Source organism: Salminus brasiliensis, chromosome 1 (genome assembly GCF_030463535.1).
Source record: "Salminus brasiliensis chromosome 1, fSalBra1.hap2, whole genome shotgun sequence".
Lineage (NCBI taxonomy): Eukaryota > Metazoa > Chordata > Actinopteri > Characiformes > Bryconidae > Salminus > Salminus brasiliensis.
The window spans coordinates 65,139,117-65,167,095 of record NC_132878.1 but is presented as its reverse complement, the minus strand read 5'-3'; the positions used below and the strand labels follow the sequence as shown (position 1 = coordinate 65,167,095).

The following is a 27,979-nucleotide window of genomic DNA, read 5'->3' as shown; positions in this document are numbered from 1 at the left end:
TCAACTGAGAGAGTGATTGGTTTGATAAAGAAAGATTTGCTGACTTTGCAAAAATCTTTTAATATTAAGTAACTTCAAAACTTGGTATACAAGCAGGATATTGGTAGCATTACAAAACATTTCATACAGTTGGTTTTGTATCATGTTAAATGTGTAAGTTTAAAACAATGTACAAGCCAGTATACGGGGAACAAAACATTCTAAAAGGTAAAAATCTTTTTTTTTCTATTCAAACTATTACTGTTGAATTCACACCACATTTAAAAATACTTCACATATTGCTTCCAGGGAGGGAGCTCTTGCTCAGTAGCAGGGATAACACATATGTAAGTGACAGTAGTATGTTATTATGCTGAAGTATTACCAAGGGAGATTTGTACTTGACCCAAATATTATTAAGCTTGAGTACTTTTTGTTACTTTATCAAATGTCATTTCCAATAGGAAAAGCATGAAGCACTGGAGCTATGAGACCAATAATAGGAGTATATCAGCACCGAAAAAAATCCTTTTCAGGGCCACATCGGTTTTATTGGATCAACACTGGAAATGTATTTAGTGATTGATTTAGATTTTAGGGGGGGGAAAGAAAATTATGTACATTTGATTTTTTAACCACTCCTGTAGAGCTTTATTTAATAAAATGCACCTGACCAAAGTAAGTTAAATTTAGAGACCCTTTGCCTTTGATTTCAATATATTTTTCAACTCTATACATCCACTTTTAAAGGAGGACACTTTCTTACCGTTACAGGAGCACAGTTTTTTTCCCTGCTACCAAATGTTTGTATGCACTTTATTTTGTAAAACACAAGCCTAATAAGGATATGTGGCTCTATAAGGACACAGCAACAATCAGCTTGTCATGGATCAATAGACAAATGCCTTAATAAAGCATAGTACTTTACAATGGCCCATGCTAAAAGTTCAGTCTGGTTGTGTAAAATCATTGTATTTCATAAGTATTTCTTCTCATTATTTTAACGATTGGTCCAATAAATTGACTCACAATTAGTTTACTTTTTAATACATTCCAGGTTCTTTTGTAACAAATAAATGGGGGTAAACCGTAACCAAAAAGGTAGCTCAATATACCTTACAAATTAAATTGAATTTCATTTTTAATACAAAAGAGTGTAAATGATTAAATATTTGGATAAAAGCCATACCGACACACACAACCTCTGACTGGAACGTTTTGGTTAAATGTTGGATGTTGGTAAAATGTTTGGTCATGGCTGGTTATCTGGACTCTGGGCCTCAGGAATTCTTTCCTGAGGAAGCAATGACAGACTCCTGGCCACAGGGAGGCAGCACAGGCTTCATCTCCAGGCTTGTAGCAAGCTGGTGCCATTAGCATGTGCGCTCAGTGTTTTCTGTCAGGTTGTTAGTGGGGATGTCCTGAGCGCTGGCTTGAGCTGCTGAAGAGAGAACCTCCTCAAAACTGCCTCCACTGCCAGTTCCTCCGACCTTTGACTGATCAGGGCAACAAACACAGACCATGTAAATTAGTAGTGCATGCACTCAGAGCTGTCATTTTGAAACTGTACAGTGATGAGACTATAAACAGACTTATGATACTTATATTTATGTACTTATATTTTATTACTTATATATTATCTTTCCACTAGAACAAGTAAAGCAGCCAACATGGGCCCTGTCCGCACGAATCTGCATATATTTGGAAATGTAGCTCCACTGTCTGATCAGGATTGTGATGCATGATTCAGAGGCAGTGGTGTCGCCAAGGCAACATTAAAAAAATAAAGTACGGGAGATTTTTATCCGATTTTAAGAGATTTTAAAGAGAGAGTGCTTTGCTGTCTGAACATATCCTTTTAAATACTGCAAACAGTATGAGAGCCATATGGCACTAGAGTATGATATTATCTTCAGAATGTTTTCAGCATAAGTTTTTCTTTGGCAACTTCTAAACATTTAACTCAATGACTGTAGAAAACATGAACAGCGCAACATCTCACAAAAGTGAAGCCACCACATGTCTGGTTGCAGTATGTTTCAATAACAAACCAGCTCAATTTTCCATTTAAAACATTACTCTTTTAATCGTGTGTGCTGACTCTTTCACAGCAGCAGCTCGCAGTAGCTTTGGTTTGTCTCAGTAGTGTTCTGTTATGCTTTCTTTACAAACTGGGCATCTAATAAAAAATCTGTTTTGCCTCTGGCCCTTTAGGCAGTGCTGTAAACTCAATGAAAGTGGTATGAGATGCATGCTCTGGAATAAGGTGGCAGGTGTACCAAATGAGTAGGTGAGCAAATTTGACTGTTGGTGGACAGTTTTGGCTTAATTTCCATAGAATGAAAGGAAATTTGAACCACAACGCCTATGTTTTCTACTGTCATTGTTCTGAACATAAACTTTAGATGGGACCAGTTTTTCAGAGGGAGGAGTCTGTGGATATTGGCAGCTTGGGTGGAGTTATTATAGGATTATGTCTGAAAACCTTAAGTAAACCAAAGAAACCTGAGCTGCTTTTTTTACAGGGTTAAGAAGTTGGATAAAACAGCTTTGGTAGGACACACTCCCGTCACTCCTCCTAATACATTTTGTGTTATATAGAATAAAGGTATAAGTTCTATAGAATATAAATATTCATCCACTGCCTAATGTCCCCTTTTACAAGTGAATTGTTGGGGGAATATGTATATGTATAAATAAGTACAGGGAAATATGTTGAAAATACTGTCCATGTCCAAGTGACAGTGTGATGCAAATGTAGCACATCAGGATTTGGTTGAAAAACACTGGAGTGGTCCTTTAAGTAGCCTACAGCCTATCCCTCAGCCTATATTACTTCTTAGTAAGTAGGTCTTATGAGTAAGTCTGCTCTAAATGTAGCTCTGTCTGAAGGTAAAGTCAAGTCCTTTTGGATCTGTCTTAGATCAGAGTGCTGGCAGTGCTCCTGACATTGGCCTTTATTCAAACAGTCAGTAGCTGCGTCTGTTGGCAGGCCGTACGCCAAAGACAAAGGAGTTAAATGATTAACAGCAGTGCACTAACAGATACTCCTGAGCTGCTGACAGCACAGACACTTCAGGTTTGTCTGAAACTCCTGGTCAATATTGACCCACAGCAACCATGTACACCCAGTCCGGTTGGGCCTACCTTGATGTTGGATACGGTGCTTTCAACCCTCTCCTCAAAGGACTTAAAACTAGGTGAGTTCCTGTCAAAAACAGAAAATATACTTATATACACTGAATGCAACTCAATGATGTTCAGTACTGAGGTTTCTGCCAATGCCAGTATGCTGTAGCATGCAGCATGCTGGTATTATGCACACGCTATCACTGCAGTTTTCTACCAGGGCAATTCTTCAGGTTCATGTCTACATTACCCTCTGAACATCATGATTTCAGTTTCCCCCCTCACATCATATTATAACGGTATTCATTTGCTGTTACATTATAAACAGTAATAACATTTTTCAATTACTGTCACTATCATCATCATCATCATCATCGTTGTCATAATTTACATTTACATTTAGGGCATTTAGCAGACAAACAGTGTGGGTTGTGATTAAATAAAAACACACTCTAGTTCACATTTACCTCATGGTGGGCATGCTCACAGAGTGGCGAATAGAGTAGCTGTCCCAAGAAAGCATGGCCAGGCAAGAGAAAGACTCATTAGCATGAACAAACACAAGACAACACAGCACATACAGCACACAAGTACAGCTTCAGCAAGCATACCACAGAGAGCCACAGGGTACTGTAACTGAGCTGTAACTGAAAACTGTCTTTTTCAGATGAGGTTAGTCATTTACTGTTGTGTGCAAAAGTTTGGGCACTGGCACAATGCCGTGTTGTCGATTTTCTCGGTACAAATAAGTGAATGCTAATCCTTTACTGAGAGACCCTTCTGCCCCATTTAATCTGTCTGTATACAAATAGAATCTTTTTTCAAATAACTAATAAACAGCAATTGAGCTTGTAAAAAAATGTCATATTTAAGGTGGTTTCCGGTAGGATATTTATTATTATTTGCCCAAAATAATGCATACAACTTTAACCAGTTCTCTCCAGATTTACTGGTTCCCTTGATCAAAATGAAGCTATTGGTCAGTTTGAAGTCTGAGGAGTCTAATCTTTCTGTGAGGCAAAATTATTCAAAGAAAAATCACAATTTTACACATTAAAATGACCTATCCATGCAGACACTGTGTCCTTTTATAGCCACTGTTGTTAGATTAGACAAGCTTTACAGGACAAAAAATCTACTCTAGGATCCTTAAATAAGAGGGTGGGTGATATGGCATATATATATATATATATATATATATATATATATATATATATATATATACATTCAGCAAAAATTACATCAAGATATTTCCATGATACACATGATTTTATGAACTGGTAGATTTTAATATATAAAAATATCCACACACAAAAAATCCAGTTTAACTCATTTTAACAAAGTCATCAATTTGCCATTAGACTGATAAGAAGTTCCAGTGTTTTTGTAAAGCCTGCCAAACCTGGCAACAGTTGCAATAAAAAAAGCAGGTGTGGACAATTGACGATTGGATAGATCACATTTTGCCATTTACTTATGAACTAGAGTTACTGTTAAAATCTAATTAAGGAATTGATAAAGGCAGCAATAATTTTGGAGGACACTGTTAGTAGGCTAATATATTTTCTTCACCTAGAACAGGGGTGCCTAAACTTTTTTCCTGGGGCCAATGTTTTTATGGTGCACCACAGACCAAAAGGACAAAGCAGTACACAAATAGAGGCAGTAGGGAGTCAAGCTATTTGAACAGTTAAATTATGCAGAGCATTACTCTATATTGTATTACTAAAATGAGTTAATAATATGTGTAAATTGGTGAGATGTGGTCCACACCACAGACGCTTCTGGGGCAGCCCTGATTTACACAGTTACCACTTCCCAAGGCCATTGTGTGCAACAGGAACAAGTATGCTATGTAGTGCACCACTTGTAGATGGGTCAACTGTATTTGGTTCGAACAGTCCTAATTCCAGTCAGACTCACTTCCTACTTTCTGTTTACACCACAAGGCTAACAAGCATGACTACCAAACCTGACCAAGCTACGCTAACAGCACTGTGAGTATTACCTTGGCTGTGCACTAAAGGGGAGAGAAGACAGAATTATGTACGCATGCTGAATTCACTGTTCACATAGTATACAACCATATAAACAAAGACACAGCTACCAATCATAGAGAAGGAGCATAGTTGTGTACATCACATGTTCTAACAATTAGCTCTTATTGGATTAGCGTACAGTAGATTAGCCTACAGTAGCCTGTTATCTGGTGCCATGGGGGAGATTACATAAGAATCTGTGTCTCCCATTCAGGTCAGTTTGATTCTGTTTCAGCAGAGGTCATTCTCAAGTATCATGCAAACACCAAAAGCACTTCATTTCACACACACACATGCACACACACACACACACACACACACACACAAGCATCCAGTATCTTACCCTATGGAATTTGATCTTTTGATGTGCGACCAGAGAAGAAAGAACACATTTAGCACTTTTACTCATAGGATGGGTCTGATAGCCAGCCTAACACACACACACACACACACACACACACACACACACACACACACACACACACACTCATTTACACATGCACAGCTGACCCTCAGTGTAAGAAAAAACAAACAATCAGGTATTAATATTGATGGGCTACTGATGGGGTAGAATGTTATTACAGAGGTTATTTGGCATTGTGATGAAACTTTTCATTGGTACTCAAACAAACATGAAAGATTCAGATCACACAAATCAGGCAAATATGTAAATAAGACTAGATCAAATTACAGGGAAGGATCTATGTCTGATTGTAAAGAAGTGCATGCATTATTAAAGACCAGTGCAGATTGATATAATAGTATAGTACATTAGCACTATAGGCATAATAGTGAAGCACAGCTTTTTAAGCTACTGTTGCTGGAAATAAATAAAACCCTGAATTTAGTGGGTTTAAAGACTGCACACTGAAGGCAGAATTCCATATTGAAATGTCATTGTTGCATATTACATTTATTATATCATATATTAATAGAACACATTAGCAAAGTCCACACATGTACTATAATGCTCCTCAGGAATACCTGAGGTCAGGATGCCCAGTGCACAGTAAAACAGGTTTATAAAACGCACCGCCAGATTTACTAATGCTAAAAGCAGAAAGCACGGCACGGCAGTATTTTATTCATAAACAAAGATTAGAGGCCTGTTTTACTGTTTGAGTGAAATATAGTGCTAATGCACTTTTCTCCCATCTGCACATTGTTACAGGTTCATAACAGAAAACTGCTCTGCAATATATACCACCTGAACCACCTGGCACCTTTCCAATAAGGAGCCAATGTGAATTAAATGATCTTTTGCATTGTGTTTGTTAAACATCATCCCAGGTAAGAGTGAAGCGTATCAGTGTGAGAATCAGAGCTTGGGGTTACCTCATTTCTGTCAATATGTCAAAAACATAACAAGACATAATACCATATCCATGAGCTTTCCTTTATATTAGGCAGCTTAGCAGTTACCTTTATTACTGGTTTGTTTAATTGAGTAACGATGAAAGAAAAAAAGTCCTGTGTGACTTTTATTCCTACTCATGTGTTTGAGTGTTAAAAAAGGTAGCCTGTGAGATGAACTAAACAGGTATGACGCTACATGTAGATAGAAATATTGGATTTCTCCGCTTTTTTGATCTGGTTGGGCTGATCGCATCAAACATCACAGCTTCCACAGAGAAGAACTTGACTTTACTGAGAAGAATTTAATATCGAGTGCCTCAGTCAATCAGATACAAATTGAGAGGCATTAAAATTTTGCTGCTTCGTCTGTATTTTGTATACAACAGTAGTGCCTTTTTAATAAGAAACTGTGACATTGTTCATTCTGGCATGCAAATAGGTGGAGCACTGTATAATATATAATATATAATATAGCAGGAAATCCAGTTAAACTGACGCACATTTGGGAGGCTGTCCCTCAGGGACTGCTGAGTTTAATGAGTTTTGTAAAAGGGTTTGTTTGTAGAGTCTTGATCTCAGTACTGCAAACTTCACGACAAAGAATACACTGTGCAGCCCTAGTGTGATTATAGACCTCAGAACGTGTACATGTACAGATATTCACTTTTATGAAACACCCGGCTTGTATGCATTTGCACAGCAGATGTAAAAGAGAAAATCATACACATGCGCTGAAAGAATCTGAATAGAAGTCCAAAACACACACACACAAACACACACACATACCTCCTGGAATACAGCAACTCAAGGCCAAACATGCTGGAGTGAAATGAGGAGAATGAGGGCTTGGATTTACAGTATAATGAGGAAAAATGTTAGTTTACTGAAGTAATGATGGCTATAGGAGTTTGATGGACAGACTTGAATGCATGAAGCAAATGACAGAGGATGAGCACAAAGGGCTCAGTCACAGACAATGATACAGTATCATGATAAATGGAACATTGTGTCTGACTAAAGAAAAAATTACAGACATTTGCTAACAAACTCTGGGCACAAGCACTGAACTTGGTCTAACTTGTATCCCCTCTTTGTTTCTTGATTACATTTTGGAACTGCAATGAAACACACTGTATCTGTATGCCCAGTGCTGTGGGCAGGCACCAGGCAGAACCACGGCAGACGGCACAGAGTGTTTACCATCTGCAAAGTGTCACCCTCAGGGCCAGGATGTGCTCAACAGGATGACTAGAACAAATTATGCTTAAAGGGGCCATATCATGGAAAAATGCTTTTTAAATAAGAATTGTGATGTATTTTGTAAACACCGTTAGAGTTCACAGCACAATCTACAGCAAATGTTGTCCATATTTAGAAACAAAGTGGAAGCCTGTCTTAAATTCACCATGGTTATGATGTCACAACCATGAACACATTTACACACTGTATGTTTATGGCTGATTTTAGTTCATTTGCACCATCACTGCTATACACATTTAATACCACTGGATATATTTTCAGTGTCAAACATACTTAAAGTTATGGTTAAATATGAAAAGTAAATATTTTAAAGTGTAGTTTTGTGAACAAGTATTTAAATCTGATGCAATTGTGTTTACACATGTGCTTGAAACATTATAAGTGGACTTCGATGAGGAAAGAAATGAAAAAATGCAGAATTCGGGTTCTTGAACTAGTTTTGACACCACTTGTCAAATGAGGCCTTTGGCAACACCTTTACAACTCTGTCCTCCAATATGTTGTTGAAATTGTCATTTTGTGCTGCTTCCTTAGAAACTGTGCTACAAGAAGCCCTGATCCCCAAGCTGCCCAGGCCTATGCCCATCAAAAGCTGCTTAAACCAACGCTTATGTAACACAAACATGCCTTCTCGAAACAGATTGTCTGGGCTAAACCCTTCTCAGCAACCAGGCATCACAGATCCATCTGCATGTCCTCAGCACGAGACGGCGGCGGACAGTGTGTGTATTGTGTGGTTAATTCGAGAAAGCTGTGGCTGCCAGCATGTGATTTCAGTAGTAGGCTACAGTATGGGGCAAGCCAGAGCAAGCAGACAGATGTGGGTGCATGAAGCACTTGGTTAAAGAAATATGTAGAACAGATATATCAACAGGGCTAATGACGAATAGAAAGCAGTTAGCATGAAATCATTTTCATGATGCTAAACTGAGGCAATTGACTCTAATCTGCTGTTCGCAACATTAGCATTTGTTGACCAATCTTGTCCTTTAAAGGCTGCTAAATGAAGTCAAACCATACCTCATATCTCCAAACTTCCTAGTAATGGCAGTGCCCAGGTTGCTGAAGGCTGCGGATGTTTTCTGGCCCGCCGTGCTCAGTGACTCAGAGGTTTTTTTGTATCTGTCAAGCACATAAAAAAACAAAGATCAGTTGCCTTCAGAAGGAACACAGTGATAACTAGCAAGATAGATTGTGTCTAATGATGTCTTTAAACTAGCATTCTTCATTTTGCAAAATCTACAGCCATAATGCCTTTTAAGAGGCAACAGAATTCAGTGGTAATTGCAATTAATCAACAGATGAACAATGAAAATACTGTAAGAAGCTCACTCATAGCTGTGTTGGCCCCCTTTAAGATTCATTCAATATTTCATTAGTAGGATGATACATTCACTAAGATTATACATGCAGGATAAATCTGAATTGTATTCATTAACATACTAATAGTTGGTCCACATAATCAATTCGGCCAGAAGACTTCTCAATGTCCTTGTTCTAATGATAGAGACAAGCTTTAGTCAAGCGCTTAAACAAATTTGCCTTTCTTTGTTTTGACTGGCTTTCTGAGCAGCTCTGCAGCACTGTCCTGTAACAAAATGCTGTCGCCTGTAACACTACACCAGCCAGTTCTGCTCTGCTACCTACAGTCAGAGCAACTCCTCCTTAAGAATACAGCTTACACATTTCTAAAAGCATGGAGCTTGCTGCAGTGAAGCATACATTAGATGATGTGCTTAGATATTCAATCACTAAAACAGACTGGTACAGCTAACTTGTTCTAACATGGTCTAACTAAACTGGCCCAAATTTGTAGTAATATCGCTAATATACCACAATGGTCCTGACCTTTTACAAAAGCAGGGCTAATTTACTCAAATCTACTCATTTAGTCTTTTTAGGGCGTAAACATTATAGCCCAAATTACTTTAAAATATCATCAAAAGCTTTTTGACAAGTATAGTTGGTTTAGTCAAATACACCACACATGCATGCCAGGCATCCACATAACCTTGTGCAACAAACTGCACAACTGCGTTTATGTGAAACTTTGGTTTTCAACAAAATCAAACCAGAGTGATTTAAATAGCCCAACACAACTAACAGAACAAGTGTTTTCTCTAAATTCGACACAAAATGCTATTTTTAACGTGACTGCAGCTTCAGAATTATTTAACCTCTTCATGACAAGCGTCTTACTTATTTAGTATTTATTAGTACTTTAGTCCTTCTACTGTTCTGACCAGCTGCAAACATGAAGTAAAGCCAGACACCGATGTCTGGCAGCATTCCTAAAGAATTAGCTTATTAGCCCATTCCACATGGGCAGTGGCCTCTAGTTCACTAATATTCTTGGGTTTGCTGCTGCAAAAGATTCCATCTTGCCCTCCACACACTGCAGGTTTCCAGTGCCAGAGGCAGCAAAGCAGCCCTAGAGCATCACCAAGCCAACGGCATGCTTCACTGTATACAGGATTTTTTTCAGCATATGCTTCATTCTTCCTCCTCCAGACATATCACTGATCCACAGCAGAGCTTATCCTGCCTCAGTTGAAGTAACTGTCTCTACTTTCCAGGGAAGGCTTTCTACTAGATTTTAGAGCAAAGTTGTGAAGATCTGATTGCATTCTAATAGCAGTGTTAGTGGGGTCAGGATATTGGATGATCACCCCCACCTCTTCAGTTTCCCCAGTCTTTCCAACAGTATTAAATGGAGCAGAGAACATATAACAACACAGTATATATATGAAAATAAAGCATATTTATGAGCCCACATCCTGACAATGTGTGTGTAGGTGTCTTTGTGTGGCAGATGAGGCTAGGGGAAACATTCACAACGGTCAAAAGATCCCACTGCGGTATCTGATCATGTTAGCCTTCCCAGTCTGCGGTCCCCTCACCATGGCAACCGTGACCAGAGATGGGGCTTTTCATTTGAGATGTGAGTTAAAGTGTCACTGTGTGGTAACTTAATAACCACGGTCAGAGTTGTGTGGGAGGGACACAGTGCAGTCTGTGAAGTAATTGAACAGCGACTCAATTTTTGGAGTGTTTTGGCTTTTTTATTATTATTTGTAATCCATTGTGCTGGAAAGCAGCACCAAAACTCTCATTATGGACTGCACTGCAGACCAGCGTTAACTATGGCCTGGTTCATTTGCCTGCTCGAGATTGATAACATCCTTCAGCAAACTGTGCATAACACCATACTCTTTGCAGAAAGGGTTATATAAGGTATTGAGAGTAGCTCTCTATCCCTCTTTGCTAATCATTTCATTTAGGGTGCTATATAGAGATGTTTTGAAGGGTTGTTTAAAGAATCCTGTACAGTGGGAACAAAAATATTGAAATATTTAGACTGATCTTTCAATTGTCACAGGTCTATATAGTATGTAACCACTTGCTTTACTTTAAGTTGGTATGGAACATGTTCAACAAATACATTGTTCTTTTTCTTTAACTTCATAAAAACGGTATTACATGTTACCCTGTTTTGGGTTGTGTCCTACAATGTTTTTCATGGAGTTATAAAGTGTCTGTCAGCGCTGATGATGTCATCATGCGAACGGGCCACTGTTGTCTGCCTGAGTGAGTCTGAGCTGGGGCCATTATGGCAGATCAAAGCCATAAAGCAAATCTGTACTGACAGCAGGGAAGCACCTCCAGAACGGGGGAAGCTACAGGAAAATTCTCTGTTTTCTCCGCAAATTAATAAATGTGTAATAATAAAGACATTGCTAAAAAAAAAAGAATGGTCTGATGCTTCATTGTTCATTATAAAACAAACAAATTGTTTTATATGTAAGGTAAAGTTTTTTTTGGTGACTAATTCATCTCACATGGCCTCCCTGTTCCTCTACATCAAAAATGTATTTTAAAAAATATGTTTTTGTAAAAAAAGAAATGTACAGCAACATCTCAGGCATCAGCTTTCTGTGTTGTAGCTTTTAGAGGCACTAAACTGTTTAGATGTCTGGTTCTTTTTATCACTGTTTTAAACAAGTCAGTACATTTCCCTAGAACAGTAAATGTCCTATGAAAGCCCTCTGAATGTTTACACAAAAATTGACCAATTATCTTCTTTTACTGATACACTGCATGTATAGACTCTGAACTAGACATGCAATATGCGTATAGTGTGTCTATAAACATTGTTTTGAACTTTAAAACTCTAAAATGGGAGAAAAACAAATACTTGGGTAAATTAAAAGACAGATTAAGCCTATGCAAACAAAATCATTTTATACAATGTATAATAGTAAAACATGAGCAAGCGAAGCTCTGCAGGTCTTCAGCAGAACCCTGGGCACTAAACAGATGGAGGAGTTTCTTGGAGTTTTGTTGTGTAGAGGTGTGTACTCACGCTGTGCTCGTCTGCATGTCATACCAGCCCCTGCTCAAGTTGTGCCTCAGCTCACTTAGCGGCGTGATCCCCAACCTCTGCTTCAGCTCTGAGTGTCGCTTCTCTTTGGAGGCCAACACTTGTCTCAGGGTGGCAATTTCTTCCTCTAACTGCCAACACAAACACATGTTAGTTTTACTGCATGTCACTTACCATTTTATTACAAACACATCGCTTCACCTTGCTGGTGTACAGTAGAAGCTGTAGCCCTTCTGCTGACTCACATTCGAGCACACAGCTGCTCTTGGCTCGTTATTTTTGGGGTGGTGGACCTACTCTCAACATTAAACCCAATCCAGTTCCACAACAGCTGGAGGCTATCGTCCTTCTAGTCTTTTGCTGCCATTTTCTGCCATTTGCATAACAACAGAAGCAAGATCAAAATACGCTCCTACCATGTTTTTTCAATTGTAAGTTCTTGTGGAAACTTTTTGATTTACCATCTGGGCCCCATACTGTTTCTGGTTTAAAACCAGCATTAGCAGAAACATGGGGAATGAGGCTGAAACAAAGGCACAGCCACTATGCGCACATTAGAGTTATACTAGTAGGTCCTAGAGTATAATACACTTGTAGGGGTTTTTGTTTTCACCAGTTTAAATCAGCCACCAGAGGATTGTGTGTGCATGTCCTCAGTGGTAAAATGAATCATCATCAAAATCAGAGCTTTGTTTTTGATTTCATCAATATATAAAACAACAAGGCTTCCTTTTTTGTTGGATGCGCTGTTTTTTTTTCTTGAGTAAGCATGCAAGCTCATTCAGAGTTTGAAGAGTTTCTGACAAAACAGATCTTATAGGCTTTGTTTAGATAATATAAATTATTTATCAGGTAAATGCATCAACATTGTTGGTGTCACATGATTAATAGAGTGGATTAAACACCAAAAACAGTAGCCAGTCATGGATCTGTGAAAGGAAGCTAAACCAACTGATAGCTAAACAATCAGGTAGGTTTACTAAACTAAATCACAGAAACTATTAGACAATATTAAACACAGTCAAAATACTAAGTGTAGTCTAGAAGGTGTTCGTTTACATTATTTCATTGAAGTATTTATAGAAGCACCTTAATAATGTGTCTGTGTTACTTATGCAAGCAAACAAAGATCGGATCAGATTGGTAGCAGCTATTGCATTTGTGATGTGCAATGAATAGAGCAATTATTGGTAACACTGTGTCTGCAGCATTACCATTGGCCTTCCACAACCCACTGAATTGTCTAGGTTGTTAAGGTTGCCATAGGATAGAAAATAAGATCATTAGTCTTGTAGGCTCATGAACGAGTTCTGAGAGAGCACATTATGCCCAGCCCTTTGTAGATAACAAGGGAAAGAGACACCAATGAGGAGGAACAGGCAGGAAGCACATCATAGCTGACTCATGCAAAAAAGCTTTATCTGTGGTGCTACCAGGATTTACATGACACACCAAACGTTCCTTCTTCCTCCACAGCGAAGCTGCTACAGCACTCCACTACAGTTTCTTTTTTTGGCCTTGGATTCCTGAGAGTCTGGAACATTTACAGCCAAGTCATCAGTAAAACTATCACGGTACAAGATACAATTTCTAGAGAAACATGGTAGAAAGTACCTTAGTCAGCTCATTGTGCATTTCCTCTTTCTCTTCCTCCGTTATGGTGTTGTTCAGATCCACCTCTGACACCACGTCCTCGTCCACTTCCTGCAGGGGCTCCTGCTCCAGGAGACCTGAGATTGAAAATATTTCTACAGTTCAGCTACACAGTCTGACTGGTTAAAAAGCATTTGACCCAAGTTGTTGTATCTGATAATAGCATGTGGAGGGTTGTTTCCTTTTTTTTCTTTTCTTTTCTTTTCTTTTCTTTTCTTTTCCCTTTTTTTCTTTGCTAAACCTTTTTATAAAATCAATAAAACACCTGAGGTCACTTTTATATTATAATAAAAAGCACAGCCCTCATGTTATTTGTAATAACACATGATCTCAAGATTTCCATTGTTTAAAGGGCGGATATAATGGACAATTTAATAATCTTCACTGTTTAAACGTCTGATGCAGTATCATAAACACTGTTCAAAGACAATGATTGTTTATTCCCTAGTCCATTTAGTACATATATGGGAATTAAGCTGCAAACAAAACAAGCATTTCTACTGTATTGATTTTGTGAACAAATTCATATATACCTGCCCATTCAGTCCACTGCAGTTTAGCCCTGCCCATTCACATTAAAGTTATAAAGACTGTTTCAGGCTGGACAGATTTTTGAATGAGCCACAATAGAGAGCAACCAATCAGAACAGAGCTCATAATCTTAAATGCAAGTAACACAATAACAAAAACAAATGGGTTAATTTTAAAGAATAATGAAAAATATCATTTAGAAAATGATATTGAATGAATTGGACCTATTATACAAATATGCAGCCTACTATTGATGGCTTCATACAGGTAGAGTATTCTGATAAATTGGCCAGAACCCTTTACTGTACACAGCAGTAAAGTGTAAAATATGCCTTTTATTTGAATTAATTTTTTGACAGAAAGAATTCTCAATCAAAAGTGTCTCCATGGCAGCAGCAAAGTTGGACAGCCATGTAAGTCATAACAGTCAATCATGCACGTTCACAGACGGTCCGGGCGTAATTATCTCCTCACACTCGTGATTTAAGGCTTTATTTTTATACCTATAATCACAGGTTATGTGCAAAATGGTGCCGAGACTTGTATCATCTACCGCATGTACTGCAGCTGAAAATTTACAGGAAGAAATCTATGCAGCGTACGGGAAGTCTCACAACAGGAAGATAAATGCATCATATTCTGCCACTGATCCAGGGAGTTTGTGTAATTCTATCACAGAGCTTATCAGATAAAAACTTGATTTACCAAGAGCCATGCAAGCCAGAGGCCTGTGAGGAAGTCTGTTCAACCAAAAACACAACATCAGCTAATTGTGTTACCAGTGTTAAATGCCAGCTAGCCTGTGATTTGAATCTGAGGAACATAAGTGCTGCAGAGTGAGTGAAAAGGGGAAGATATCCAAAGCTGTGCCATTTAAATGAGAGATTTATGTAGATGTGTGACAGGCCACAGCACTGCGCTCTGTCTCATTAAACACGCCTGATTCCACTCATCAGATCATTTGCAAGGTCTTCATGAGCTGGTGTTGCATTTGAGTGGTATGGAAGTGCCCTTGTAAACTGCACACATACAGCTAAGAAGTAGTATTTACAAGTAGGTAGTAATTCTATTCTAGGTTTTACCCAATGTGATGTTTAACATAACTTTTGAAGTTCAACAGTGAAAAGCTGATGTAAACTAGTGGTTGTGGTTGCGCCGATATGTGGCATAAACCCACTTCTGAGGAGAGTGACCTACTATATACCCACATTTGTGTCTGTATTTTATGGCTGATTTTGATTTGACCATGACTGCAGAGAGCAAAACCTTCACGCTCTTTATACAGTTATATAGCCAGCCCAAGCCCTTATGTGTTTTTTTCTAAAATGGTAATTATTTTCTTTCAACAGATGTTTTTATTATTTTTATTTTATGCCTTACAAAATGTAATTTCTTGGGTTTATAGTGGTAAAATGTTCATTTTCTTATACATGATTTTTAGGAAAACCTTAAATCCTTGTGTGTGGATTCGCTATTCGCTAAGTGTCCAAGACATCAAACACATTTACATACATACTAGGAGTGGGCAATATTATTTTTTTATCATTATAATGATAAATTACACAAGTGGTGTTATGACCTATCTAAAATTTGGAGGAAGGACCTCACCTGAACTCCTCCCTCCTGGCCCTCAAGCTTCTTATATACCCCTGTTTCTCAGTTCAACTTCGTGTTGAACAAATGACATGTCCACCTCCACCTAGTTCAACAAATGACATGCCCACCTCCACCTTTTCACCAAAGGGAGGGAAATTCAAGCCAAATCTATTTTCTGATTCCACCCACCATCTCAGGGCATGGTCCGCACTAGCAAATGTGCCATTCTGAACATATCACAGATATCAGAACTTAAAGACCACTGAATACATTTCAGTTGAATTGAATTTCAGTAAAATACAGCATAAAGTGGATTTAGTGAAATGTATTTATTACTATTACTGTTTTGTTTTTGTCCAGTCTAAAATTTCTAAAGAAAACATTAAAATATATGCACTATATATACAAAAATATTATATTATATATAGTGCACTGTGAATAGTAATATGATATCATATTTTTGTCGTGTTGCCCACCCCTAACATTTTTTCAATCCCTCTTTTAATTGAGTTCTTACATTTTTAAATATGTTTCCACATGCTTCACTCTGCATTTTCATAGCTCTTAAGAGGCACAATTTGTGCCAGGAGATCATGGGTTTAAATCCTAGCAATGCCATGGTCCATTTTTGGAAGGCCTGAGCCCTCAACACCCCCCAAACAGTAGGCATCATGTGATTAAGCCTACAGGTGGGAATTAACTAAATTGTGGTGGGGAGCGGAGTAGAAATCCAACAAAAAATGTAAGCAATTTCAGCTTACAAGAGGCAACCTTATTCTCAGTTTTCTGGAAAGCTCAACATAAACTGTAGTGCTGATCTGAGACGCAGCACTACAACATGAGGAAGTTGTAACATCATAACAAGTCATACTCATGTTTAATCACTATACCACCAAACATGTTCTACTGTCAACTCTATATCAGTTCAGAGATGACATGCCAGACACTTCTAGACCAACAGCTGATCCCTGGTGAAATGAGGCTGCAGATGAAGGGAAGTGTTTATAAGGGGAAGACTTTGTAAAAGTTCAGTGTCCTGTGTGATGTCAATGGACGTTGTTGTGCAGGAACCGAGGGAAAGTAGAGTCACATCTCTGACTTCTGGTCACTCATTATGTGAGCCAATATGATTAGAGCTGTGTGGCATGAGGCTTGTGATGCGCCTTTACTGCCTAATTAGTGGGTAAAGCAGTGGTGAAGGAATTTAGAGTTTCTCTGAGACAAGGCTCACTTTAACAGAGACACCCAATGCAGAAGACTTTACTGAACTGCAGAGCTTATTAGCACTCTTAAGATCCAGTAACCACTCTACATGATGCAGTGTGTACTATGAGGAATAAGGAACAGAAACAGAAAGTTGAATTCAGTAATAGTTTTTGTCCACTGTGTTTGGTTTTGTACTTGTTCCATGTCTCTCATTAAGGACAGAAGGAAGACATGATTAAGAATATGACGCAAATCTACATATGTGCTCAACAGGCGAACAGCATAGTCATTACTGCTTCTTAAAAAAGAATGCTGAGATACACTATATTACTAAAAGTATCCACATCACCCATCCAAATAATTGAATTCAGGTGTTCCAATCAATTCCATGGCCACAGGTGTATAAAACCAAGCACCTAGGCATGCAGACTTCTTCTACAAACATTTGTGAAAGAATAGGTCGATTCTCAAGGGCTCAGTGAATTCCAGCGTGGTATCATGATAGGATGCCACCTGTGCAACAAGTCCAGTCGTGAAATTCCTCATTACTAAATATTTCACAGTCAACCGTCAGTGGTATTATAACAAAGTGGAAGCAAATAGGAACAACAGCAACTTAGCCACGAAGTGGTAGGCCACATAAAATGCCAGAGCGGGGTCAGCTGATGCTGAGGCGCATTGTGAGCAGAGGTTGCCAACTGTCAACAGCAACAGACCTCCAAACTTCATGTGGCCTTTAGATTAACTCAAAAACAGAGAGCGTAGAGAGCTTCATGGAATGGGTTTCCATGGCCAAGCAGCTGCATCCAACTACTGCACAAAGCAAGTTCCATAGACCTTGACGTGGATGAGCAAGTTTGGTGTAGAAGAACTTGACTGGCCTGCACAGAATCCTGACCTCAAACAGACAGAAAACCTTTGGTGATGGATTAAGAATGGGATGTCACTAAAGTTCATATGCATGCGAAGGCAGGCGAGCGAATACTTAGTCAATATAGTGCATAAAAAACAGTACAGAGTAAAGATGTCTAAGACTTCATTATATGTAGCTGTATATTGTTAACACTAGAGAGTCACTAACAACCAGAACAAATTCCTTGTGTGTGAGAACATACTTGGCCAATAAACCTGATTCTTACTTTCAATGGTTAATGAATTTACCCCAGAATTTAATCATGATTAAAAAAAAAGAATTAGGCACACTTCTGATTAAACAATCTTTGCCCAAGCTGGATGTATTTTACTGAATAAACTAGTTTGAAAAAGAAACCTTTTAATTTGATGAAAATATTTTTTAAATATCTCCTTAATCAAATCATTAAGATGTAAACAAAGTCATTCACAGTGAGTTTGGTGTGAGACGCTCCGTTCTAGAGAATCTTACAGATTTTTTTCATTTATTCATGGTGGAGAGGTACATGCAGGATGCTGTGGGACAGAAAAGAACCTAAGGATTTTTTTTCTTCAGATTCACCACTTTTTATTTAATTTTACAGACTCAGGTCCAAGGCACTCTACACTCTGGTACTGTACTTGGTGAATTGTATCGAATTGCAGAATCAACCTCTGCACTACTAATATTGCAAAAAGCAGCAACATGCAATTAATCCCAATGTGTGTGTATGTGGGTGTCAGGACTAATCCAAGTATTGTCAAGATAATACAGGAAGGTCTTTACTCATGTCACAACAGCATTTGCTAATTTCACACAAAGCAGACTACTTATTAGTATTTATGGAGCAATAAACTCACCATCTGGCATTCTGTCATTATCAAGCAACTGCAGTAAACATACATCAGTGTTTGGAGTCTCGGGCAGCCATGAAAAGTTTTCAAAACTATCTCAGCAGTGAGTGTGCTCATGGGTTTCCTGGATTGGTTGCTGATTCTCTGTTAACTCCTGTCACTGCATGGATCTGTTCATTTCCATCAGCAGCTCACCTGATTAACTGTAATGGTCAAATTAGATAAAGTAGGTGTTGGATAGGAACTGGATATATTGGTCCAGTTAATTATTACAGCACCAAAAAACTACTCGGCCAATAAGAGATTCCTCCGACCTACAGTAACATGTTTTAGCTGAAGGGTTAGTACATTACCTACTACTAGGAGATTAGTGGGCAAAAGTGCTGTTTTGAAGGCTTGATGTGGTCTGGTGTGGTCTGTATGGATGTTTCACTGGCCTTTGTAATAACCTGCATGATTTCCTCCTTGTCACCCTGACAGATCAATCCTGTTTCATGAAATAAAAAAATGATTGGAAATTGCTTTGTAACCGTGTTTACTCCTTCAGTGTTAACAGTTCAAGTAGGTTGCTAAGCAACTTCTTTCATGCAGAGCACAATGCAGCCAATTAAGAGACCACATGAATTTAGTTCCATTAATCTATTTAAGGCTCCCAGGCAAAAGTCAAGCATTCAGGAAAAAAGAATAGACCATGCTCATTTCCAGCATCTAGAACTGTAAAAATGCTGCTGTTAAACACATGAGCTGTTTCCACTGCAAGAGATACTAAACTATGAGCTAAAGCTAATAGCCTAACACTTTTTTAAAGGCCAAAGCAGTTTAGCTGACATTATTTTGTAAAAGTTTATACTGTAGCATTTGCTCCGCCCCCTACATATAGACCTCTGAGGTCATGTGTCATACCCATATAAGGAACTCTGGGTCTAAGTAGTTCTTCTCTATGTTTTGTGTTAGAAAGTCATTGCTGTCGCACCCAGTGTTAAAGAAAAATGTTTGTTCTGTGTACATGACCCAACCACCACCACGCTCTACCAAACCACCCCATGAGTCTGCAAATAAATTTAAATGCTGTTATATAACAACACCCACTACTCAGACTGTACTGTACTTTACTGTTAAAGCCTATTGAGTAACAAAGCTTGCTGGTTTGCTTGGGTGGGGTTTGGAGGGGTATACTGTTGCCAGTCTTATAACGTCAGAGGATCCAGTGATATTCGGAGGAACAATGTTCACACAGCAAAACATGTCCAGATATGGTTGTTTAACACAGGGTGTGATAGCACACCATTCACTTTTACTCACTGAGAAAAGCTCCTTACACCCAAGAGTTCCTAATAAGATAAGATAAGATAAGATAAGATAATCCTTTATTAGTCCCACAGTGGGGAAATTCTCAGTGTCACAGCAGATGCTGCATCTGATGAGCATGATGCAGACTCCAACATGACGACCTTCAGAAGTCTATGGCACTACTTTCTAATGTGGTTTCCTTTTTCCGCACGACCACAGCATTTACACTAACAGAGGCTAGTTCACTAGCATTTGATGCACAGATAAAGATACATAACTGCTGTGGATACTTCTGTCACTATGCTCTTTTCTGTTCTGCCTTTGACTTCTATTTCTGTCATTGCCTCCCATCAGAATGCATTTGATCACATTTTGCAGTCTGGGTCAGTGAGGAGAAGTCATTTCTGAGCATTTGGTGAATCACCCATATAGTGCTGCCCTCTGGGTTTTTCTGGTCTGGGGCCCTCTAAGAGTGCTTATTGTCTACTTAAGAGACACAACAAACCGTCCAAAACAATCATTTTACTGTCTGCAGTGGACAATGTCAGTGTGTGGAGGAGGCCTGTAAGCTTATCAAATAGTAAACACTATGGTGTTTACACTAAACATGCAAACTGCATGATACGAAATATGAAATATATTTAGCTACATACTGTTGTAATATGTTTTATGCTTTGCAATACATGGTACATATGGCCTAATCAGCATTATATGAGCTGATCGTAATTATTTAAGCTGACAATCATTTTCCACAGTTATTTCACAACCATATTATGTTGCAAGAAGCAGAATGTGAGTGGGGAGTGTTTGAGGCACACACATGTAAATAAAAGTAAGTATAATACAAATACATCAACAGAGACATCATAGAATTTACTGCTATAATGCGTTTAAATGCTTGCGTTGAGCTTATTTGTTCGTCAGCCATTTCGCTAATTCTAATGTTTTTAGCCTTAATGCTAGCAGAAGGTGTGTTTTATACTTATATTTCAAACCCTTTAATGAGAAAATGTCAGCTTTGCTTAAATCTATGCTAAATCTGTGTAACTATTCAACTATTTATTTGACACAAGTATAAGTACAAGTTAACACTAACATTGCAATAGCGTGTCCACTTTAGGCTTGTTTTTAAACAGTGGCATAAAATGAGCAATTCTTCATTACATTTCTAGATAGGGACAGGCCTATGCAGAGTGTCAATATCAATATCATAATTATAATTAGTAACCAGCTATATGTTCTGCTTGAAGTTTAAGCCCTAGCCCTGCCCTGGATGCAAAGTGTGAGTTCTAGGCCATTTTCGTTTTGTTTGAATATTCTGTTGCTGGTCCCTGTTTTTTTTTTTTTTTTGCTTATTTGATTGTTGATTTGCCTGTAATGCTGTTACCGGTGTGTGGTATTAGTACTGGATTGCATTACACAAAACCTTCACTCATTCACTAACCAGCCACTACATTGCAAGCTTTTCACAGGGCTGATCGGATAGGCACCCTTCTTCGTCAGAATCAAATGTCAAAATAAGACATTAAAAGATTACATACTACCTGTTGCCCTAAAAGTGACAATATGCTTCTATGCTTCTACCAAAAGACGTGGCATCATTAACATTGTCATTCTGGTTTTGTACTAACTGCTTTTCCTGTAGATTATACTGTAATTAATACAGGTGCAACAATACGTTAAGTACTAAGCCTCTACCCGAGTTCTGAATCACTGAATCATTTTAGCTTTGCATCATTGTGTTGCGGCCGGTGTGTCAGCTTGGAGCTAACATTTTAGCTTCTGGCTAGAGCATGACATCAGGACACATGAACAGTTTATGTTTAAGTATTTAACTTCTGTTCAGGAACTCTTTATTTTTACTGCATTAAACATGTCCGGAATCGAGGCTCCACTGCATCGATCAAATTCTGATTTTTGTGAATCCTTACACCTCTAGTAACTAAGATGGACAGGCGCTATTCTGTTTCCATACAGCTGCTATTTTTACAGCTCTTATCTTTCCTATCATCACTGATGAACATGCATGCATGATTTTAAGCTGTATGTGGCATGTGGCATGGCTTTGACTAAACTCTGGGACAAATCACTAATAGATGTTGATGTATAAATCAAACACACTTGTAACTCATATCTAGAAAGATGGTCTGTACTTGCCTCAACTATGATATGAAGGGAACCCATTATCATATTTAGATCTTTAGCTAACAGCTGAAGGCCAACTTTAGATTACCAATAGGCTTCACAAAAACTATGTTGATGAGGCCAACACAATCAGGCCTTTGACAGTATGGTATGAGGAAGTGGAGGTTCAAGAGCAGGGTTTCGCCAGAGCATTGCATAATCTCTGCCGAGGCTGGAGTAATCGGGGGATTTTAGTAGGGCTTATCGGACTGGATTTAACGTGGCCTGATGCCTCGCCACTATTGGGCTGCTGCATAGAGCCATGAGTCAGGAGGGATCTATGATCAGCTGGTGATGTGATCAGAATGATGTCAGTATCAATCATGCTGCAGCGTATTATTGATGTGGGAACGTCATTGCAGCTTATTCTTTTTGCAAAATAAGAAAGCCGCAACCTCTGCTAGTGATTGGAGGTACAGCTGTATAGAAGAGAATACCACTGGGATGTGTGTGTTCTACCATTTTGTGGACATGGTTAAATCACTTGATTTATTGCGCACAATATCATGTTACATATGTTTGGAAATATGCATATATAATAATACTATTACTACTACTATTAACAATAAAAATATAAAGATGAGCATTTATTCATATTTATTGTTATTATTATTATTATTATTATTATTATTATTATTATCATCATGGTTTATTGTGGAATTAAGGTGTTATTATCCAGTTAGTAAAGAAACATGATGCTATAAATGTCAGTTCAAATCGCCTACCCCTAACACCTACCTGCTCTGAGATGTCCTCCTTCTTCATTAGATTAGCAAAAAGGCAAAAACACAAAATGAACTACAGGACAGTTATAAGACAAGCGCAACTTGTCCTTGCACATGCACAAACACAATCTCCACTCATGCCTAGGTCACACACCATGCATATGTGCAGTACTAGCAGTTCAGTCACCACCGTGTTTAAACTCTGCATCCAGAGGGCATGTCAGGGTCTCATGCCTCATGCAGGCTTTGCACAAAAGTAATAAAAATTACAGTCAACAATTATTAACATATCCATGCTTCGCCCACAGTCGAGATCTTTTCATAGCTTCAGAATGGTTACGAATACGTTCATTCAGAGTTTGTTATTTTGCATGTGTAAAGGTCACACTGTAGGATATACAGGTTTTTGACATATTTTACTTTTACAATTATGGCATTTGGCTGATGCTCTTATCCAGAGTCGATCACATTTAAATCATGTTACACATGGAGGAGAATGTAGTGTTAGTAGATTTTCCCAAGATATAGTGTTGTGTGCTTGCCTGGCCAGGGAATCAAACCCCAGTCCATGCCAACCACTGGCTAACATTAGCAATGACAACTATTTTTGTTTGGTGAATTTCCAACATGAAACTTCCAAAAACATATTCCAGCTTGGTTGCATTTCAGTCATAGCATTAAGTAGCTATATTAAACATTATCACAATTCAGTGTGAATAATTTACACTCTACTTTGGGCAAAAAGAAGTATGTTAGATTGAACTTTCACAGAATGTTATGTTTCAATTTGAGAACCTTTACTTTAAGTAGACATAAAAAAACCCAAACAGCGAAAGTTTTTCAGGTAATCAAAAGCCACCCTTGCACAAAAAGGGTTGTTTGTGAGAGTCTATGAGGGGTCTAAAGCTTTTCATTAGGTCCAATGGGATTTGCAACTATTTTGTAAAGATTGTCCAAACTAGCAATAGTTGCTATGTAAAAGCACATTTGTGGGTGGAGCATGAATGGGTAAATTTACAGTTTTTAGGTGTGCATGGTCTAGATGCTTTGATATGGTTTTAGAAGAGCAGGTCTGGTTGTGTTGTCTTTCCAGTGGTATCTATTAGGCAATGGATATTCTACTGGACAGCCCTACAAAGCAGCTATTACACAGCTGGTGTAACAGGTGTAAATGCACTCTTAAAAAGGAAGGTTCCCATTTACATTTACAGCATTTAGCTGACGCTCTTGTCCAGAGCGACTTACAAGGTAACTCGTATTAAAGAGGTGGGCCAGTGTAGTGTTAGGAATCTTGCCCAATGACTCTTATTGGTGTAGTGCAGCATTGTTGTTACCCAGACCAGGAGTCAAATCCCAGTCTCCCACATGGTGTGGTAGCTCACTGGCAGGTTGTGGTGTTATCTGTTGCGCCACACCAACCACTAAAAGAATCCCAAAAAGTTCTTGGTATCATATGGTACCCTTAACCTTTGCAGGAATAACCCTTAAAGAGGTCATTTACTCTCATATTTTAAAGGCCCATATTTCAGATTTAAACATTTTTTGTGTTTTTTTATTTTCCTCCATGAGGTAATGGCATGACTGTGAATAGGTGGATACATGCAAATGTGTTGCTTTTCATGGAATCATCATCAGGCTTTTTGTGCAGCTTTGTTTCCACACCTGGACTGTATGAACTGTGAAAGGAGCAGCACATTTTATACTTTACCAGTGATCAGATAGATTAGAATTTTTTATGATATGGGCCCTTTACAAAAATACTCATCCTCATAAAGGATCATCCACTGAAAGGGAAATAAAAGAGCTCTTTTTGGAACCTCTGTTTTTTAAGAGTGTAGCTCTTATGAAGACCTACCTGCTTCACATAGATCAATGGTGTCCAATCTTGTCCACAAATGGTGGGTGTGGCTGCAGGTTTTCATTCTCAACAACGAGCAGCACACCTGATTACAATGGTTTAATCAATTGGTCAGTCTTTAAACAACGGATCACATGTGCCTCTGCTTAGTTGGAATAAAAACCTGCAGCCACACTGGCCCTTTGTGGATAAGACTGGACACCCCTGAGAAAGATGCATCACACTGAGTCTCAAAATGCAGAAAGAGCTTTTTTTTCCTCTAAACTAGTCATCACACAGTCTTACCCCAGTCCCCTGCCTCTGGAGTCAGAATACTAGAATACAGCTCTGCAGATGTTTCATTCCAAACGGGACGAGAAATGGAAAAGCAGGTTATGAACACAATGTGGAGAGTGTGCCAAGGCGTCCTTTCAGATGTAGGCACTCTCTTAACCTTTCCACAGCAATTTACTTGGAATAACTATGGTCACAGGACTTCAATTACTTTGGCTTGGGTGGTCACGTAGGCCCAGAAAATGGGTGGCCTCGGGTCAGTCATATGGTTTCCCAGATAAAGCGCAGGCTACCTAGTATGACTTTGAAGAGGTACATTAGCAGTGGCTGCAGTCAGCTGAGCTCACTAATTTGTTTACATGGCCTGGCTGCACAGCCCCAGAAAACTCAACCCTATGCCCTTTGGTTAAGTGCATGAGCTCAGAGGCTGGCTGACAACTCAACCTCAGACAGATGATCATTTAAAGAGTAAAATCAGCAGGGCTTCTACAACGGGTTACCAGGATACTGGATGTCCAGAGCACCATTACTATGAATACACCCTGACATATAAATGGACTGTGGTTAAGAAAATTCCCAGTTATTTAAATTCAGCACCAACATAAAAAAGTTATGAACAGCAGTAACAGAGAAGGGAAATGATTTGAGTGCACACTCACCTTGATGCCTCGGCTCCATCACTGCTGTGAGGGACTGCTTTCAGTGAACTCATGTAGGTCCAGCAGACCTGTGTGTTCTGTAGTAGCTCCAGTTCAAATCTCTCGTTTCCTATTACATTACAGCTCTGTGTTGTCCCTGCTCAGGCTCCTCCCAGTGAGATGGGCGGGGGCATCAAACATGGACCAATAGCAACCAAATACACCTTTCAGTCGAATTGAACAAGCGCAGTAGTCTGTGCTGCCTCCTTCTGGTCAAAGCTTGTCATTGCAGTTGCAGACCTTTGTAATAGGGATTGGTTGTCTCAGTGTACACTGAGGGAAAAGGGTTCTTCATGGGTTCATGACAACTCAAGAATCATGGTTTTCCTCTATGACTAAGAAACTGTCTGGTGTAGATAGTTCTGTTGTATTCAGACATATATATATAGTTATTCAGAGAACTGTTATATAAAACTCTTTTTACCAAGAATATATGGCTAATTACTACAGCAAATGTTTGCACTAAAATTGATCTTCCTATAGCTTTGTCATGGACACGAACACCCACTCTGGCACTGAAAGTAATACCATAGTAAGACCATAAATGCTACAATACAAATAGTAATATTCTGAAAGAAGCATCCTCTGAAAGGGTGTTTCCAAGAGTTCTAAAGGTAAAAATCCATTTGGGATCTTCAGGACAACCTCTTGTAGATGGTGCAACTTATTTATTATTATTTTTTATTATTCTGTCTGCACTGTGTTGTATTGTCTGTCTGCACTTGTATTGTGTTGCACTTGTGTTCTGTATGCACTGTGTCTATGTTGCACCATGGTCCTGGAGGAACGTTGTTTCGTTTCACTGTGTACTCTGTATGTAGTTGAAATGACAATAAAACCCCACTTGACTTGAGTACATAAAAGATTTTTTTAAAGTTGGTGATATAGAGTGCATTCCACTACCATTATGAGTCCCTTATTGCTTACAGTGCTGTGTTGTTTTGTTTAAGAAGGTTATTACAATGATATTAAACAGAAGTACATTAACAAAAACCTTAAGTTTTGATTAATACCACTCTAAATATCTAAATCAATCGGTATCTTACACAACTTTTCCAAGCAGTCTATAGACAGATCATGTCAGTTTTATGTTCCTTAATCCTGCTTCTGTAATCCAGTCAATTGGTAGACACACCAGCTACATACACATCTTACACATGTAAAATTCAAGCATCAGCTGGGAGTAAGTAGTTATGCCCTCATAGATCATCCACAGAATGACATTTTTAAAAAATGAGCTTAAATGGGAATTTTATCATTAAACACCAAACCATGTGAAGTGCTTTGATCAAAGCAAATGGACTACAGTGCCACCTGCTGTTAGAAAAAGACATCCCCATGCACACATTAATATACTGTTCAAGGGTGAAAAAAGAAAAGATTTTTTCTTTAAAACATATATATATATATATATATCCTTATATAATCCCTATATAAGGAATGTACATTTGCTTGTTCGTTATTGTTATATTCCCAGATGTTTCTCTATATTGCTTTTAAAGTATTTGACATACTGTATCTAATTATGATCTTACTGTGCATTGGATCCTGAATCAGTATCAGTCATAACAATATTTGTTATTATTGTGTTATGTGAACTGATTGGGCACAGTATTTTCTTCTGCTGGCTAATAACAGTATTATCCAGTAGGGGGTAGTGTTGTACATGTATAGTGTTCAGTACTGTCACCATTATGTCAACAGTCCAGGCTGGTGGAGGTGATGTACTGGCATGGGGAATGTCCTCTTGGCACATTTTGGGCCCCTTTGGGTATTATTGCTGACCCTGTGCATCCCGTCAAAGCCACAATTCACCCATCATTTAATGACTACTTAAGCATGATAATGCACCACGTCATAAGGCAAAAGTCATCTCCAACTGGTTCAGTGAACATGACAATGTTCAGTGTTCTGCAGCGGTCCTCCCAGTTACTGGACCTGAATCCAATACACTTTTGGGATATGGTAGAATGCGAGATCCAGGGCATGAATTTCAAGTATATCTAAAAAATCTGGACCAGAATCTCAAAGGAATAATCCCAATGTCTTGTAGAATTCCAGTATGAAGAACTGAG

At 38.6% G+C, this 27,979-nt stretch overlaps 1 protein-coding gene across 4 annotated transcripts; it reads right to left on the bottom strand.

Annotated features, from left to right (window-relative positions):
* Nucleotides 1-35: 35 nt before the first annotated feature.
* Nucleotides 36-25,958, bottom strand: tpd52l1 (tpd52 like 1). Of its 4 annotated transcripts, XM_072686523.1 has the most exons (8): nt 25,866-25,958; nt 13,759-13,874; nt 12,127-12,275; nt 8,784-8,885; nt 5,491-5,505; nt 3,576-3,614; nt 3,127-3,187; nt 36-1,475 (listed from the first exon to the last, which is right to left on the bottom strand). In XM_072686523.1, the coding sequence occupies exons 1-8, from the start codon at nt 25,882-25,884 to the stop codon at nt 1,353-1,355; spliced, it is 624 nt and encodes a 207-aa protein (XP_072542624.1). In that variant the 5' UTR covers nt 25,885-25,958; the 3' UTR covers nt 36-1,352. The 4 variants fall into 4 exon arrangements, with proteins under 4 accessions (XP_072542624.1, XP_072542632.1, XP_072542641.1 ...); XM_072686531.1 differs by lacking the exon at nt 5,491-5,505; XM_072686540.1 differs by lacking the exons at nt 3,576-3,614; nt 5,491-5,505.
* Nucleotides 25,959-27,979: the final 2,021 nt, after the last annotated feature.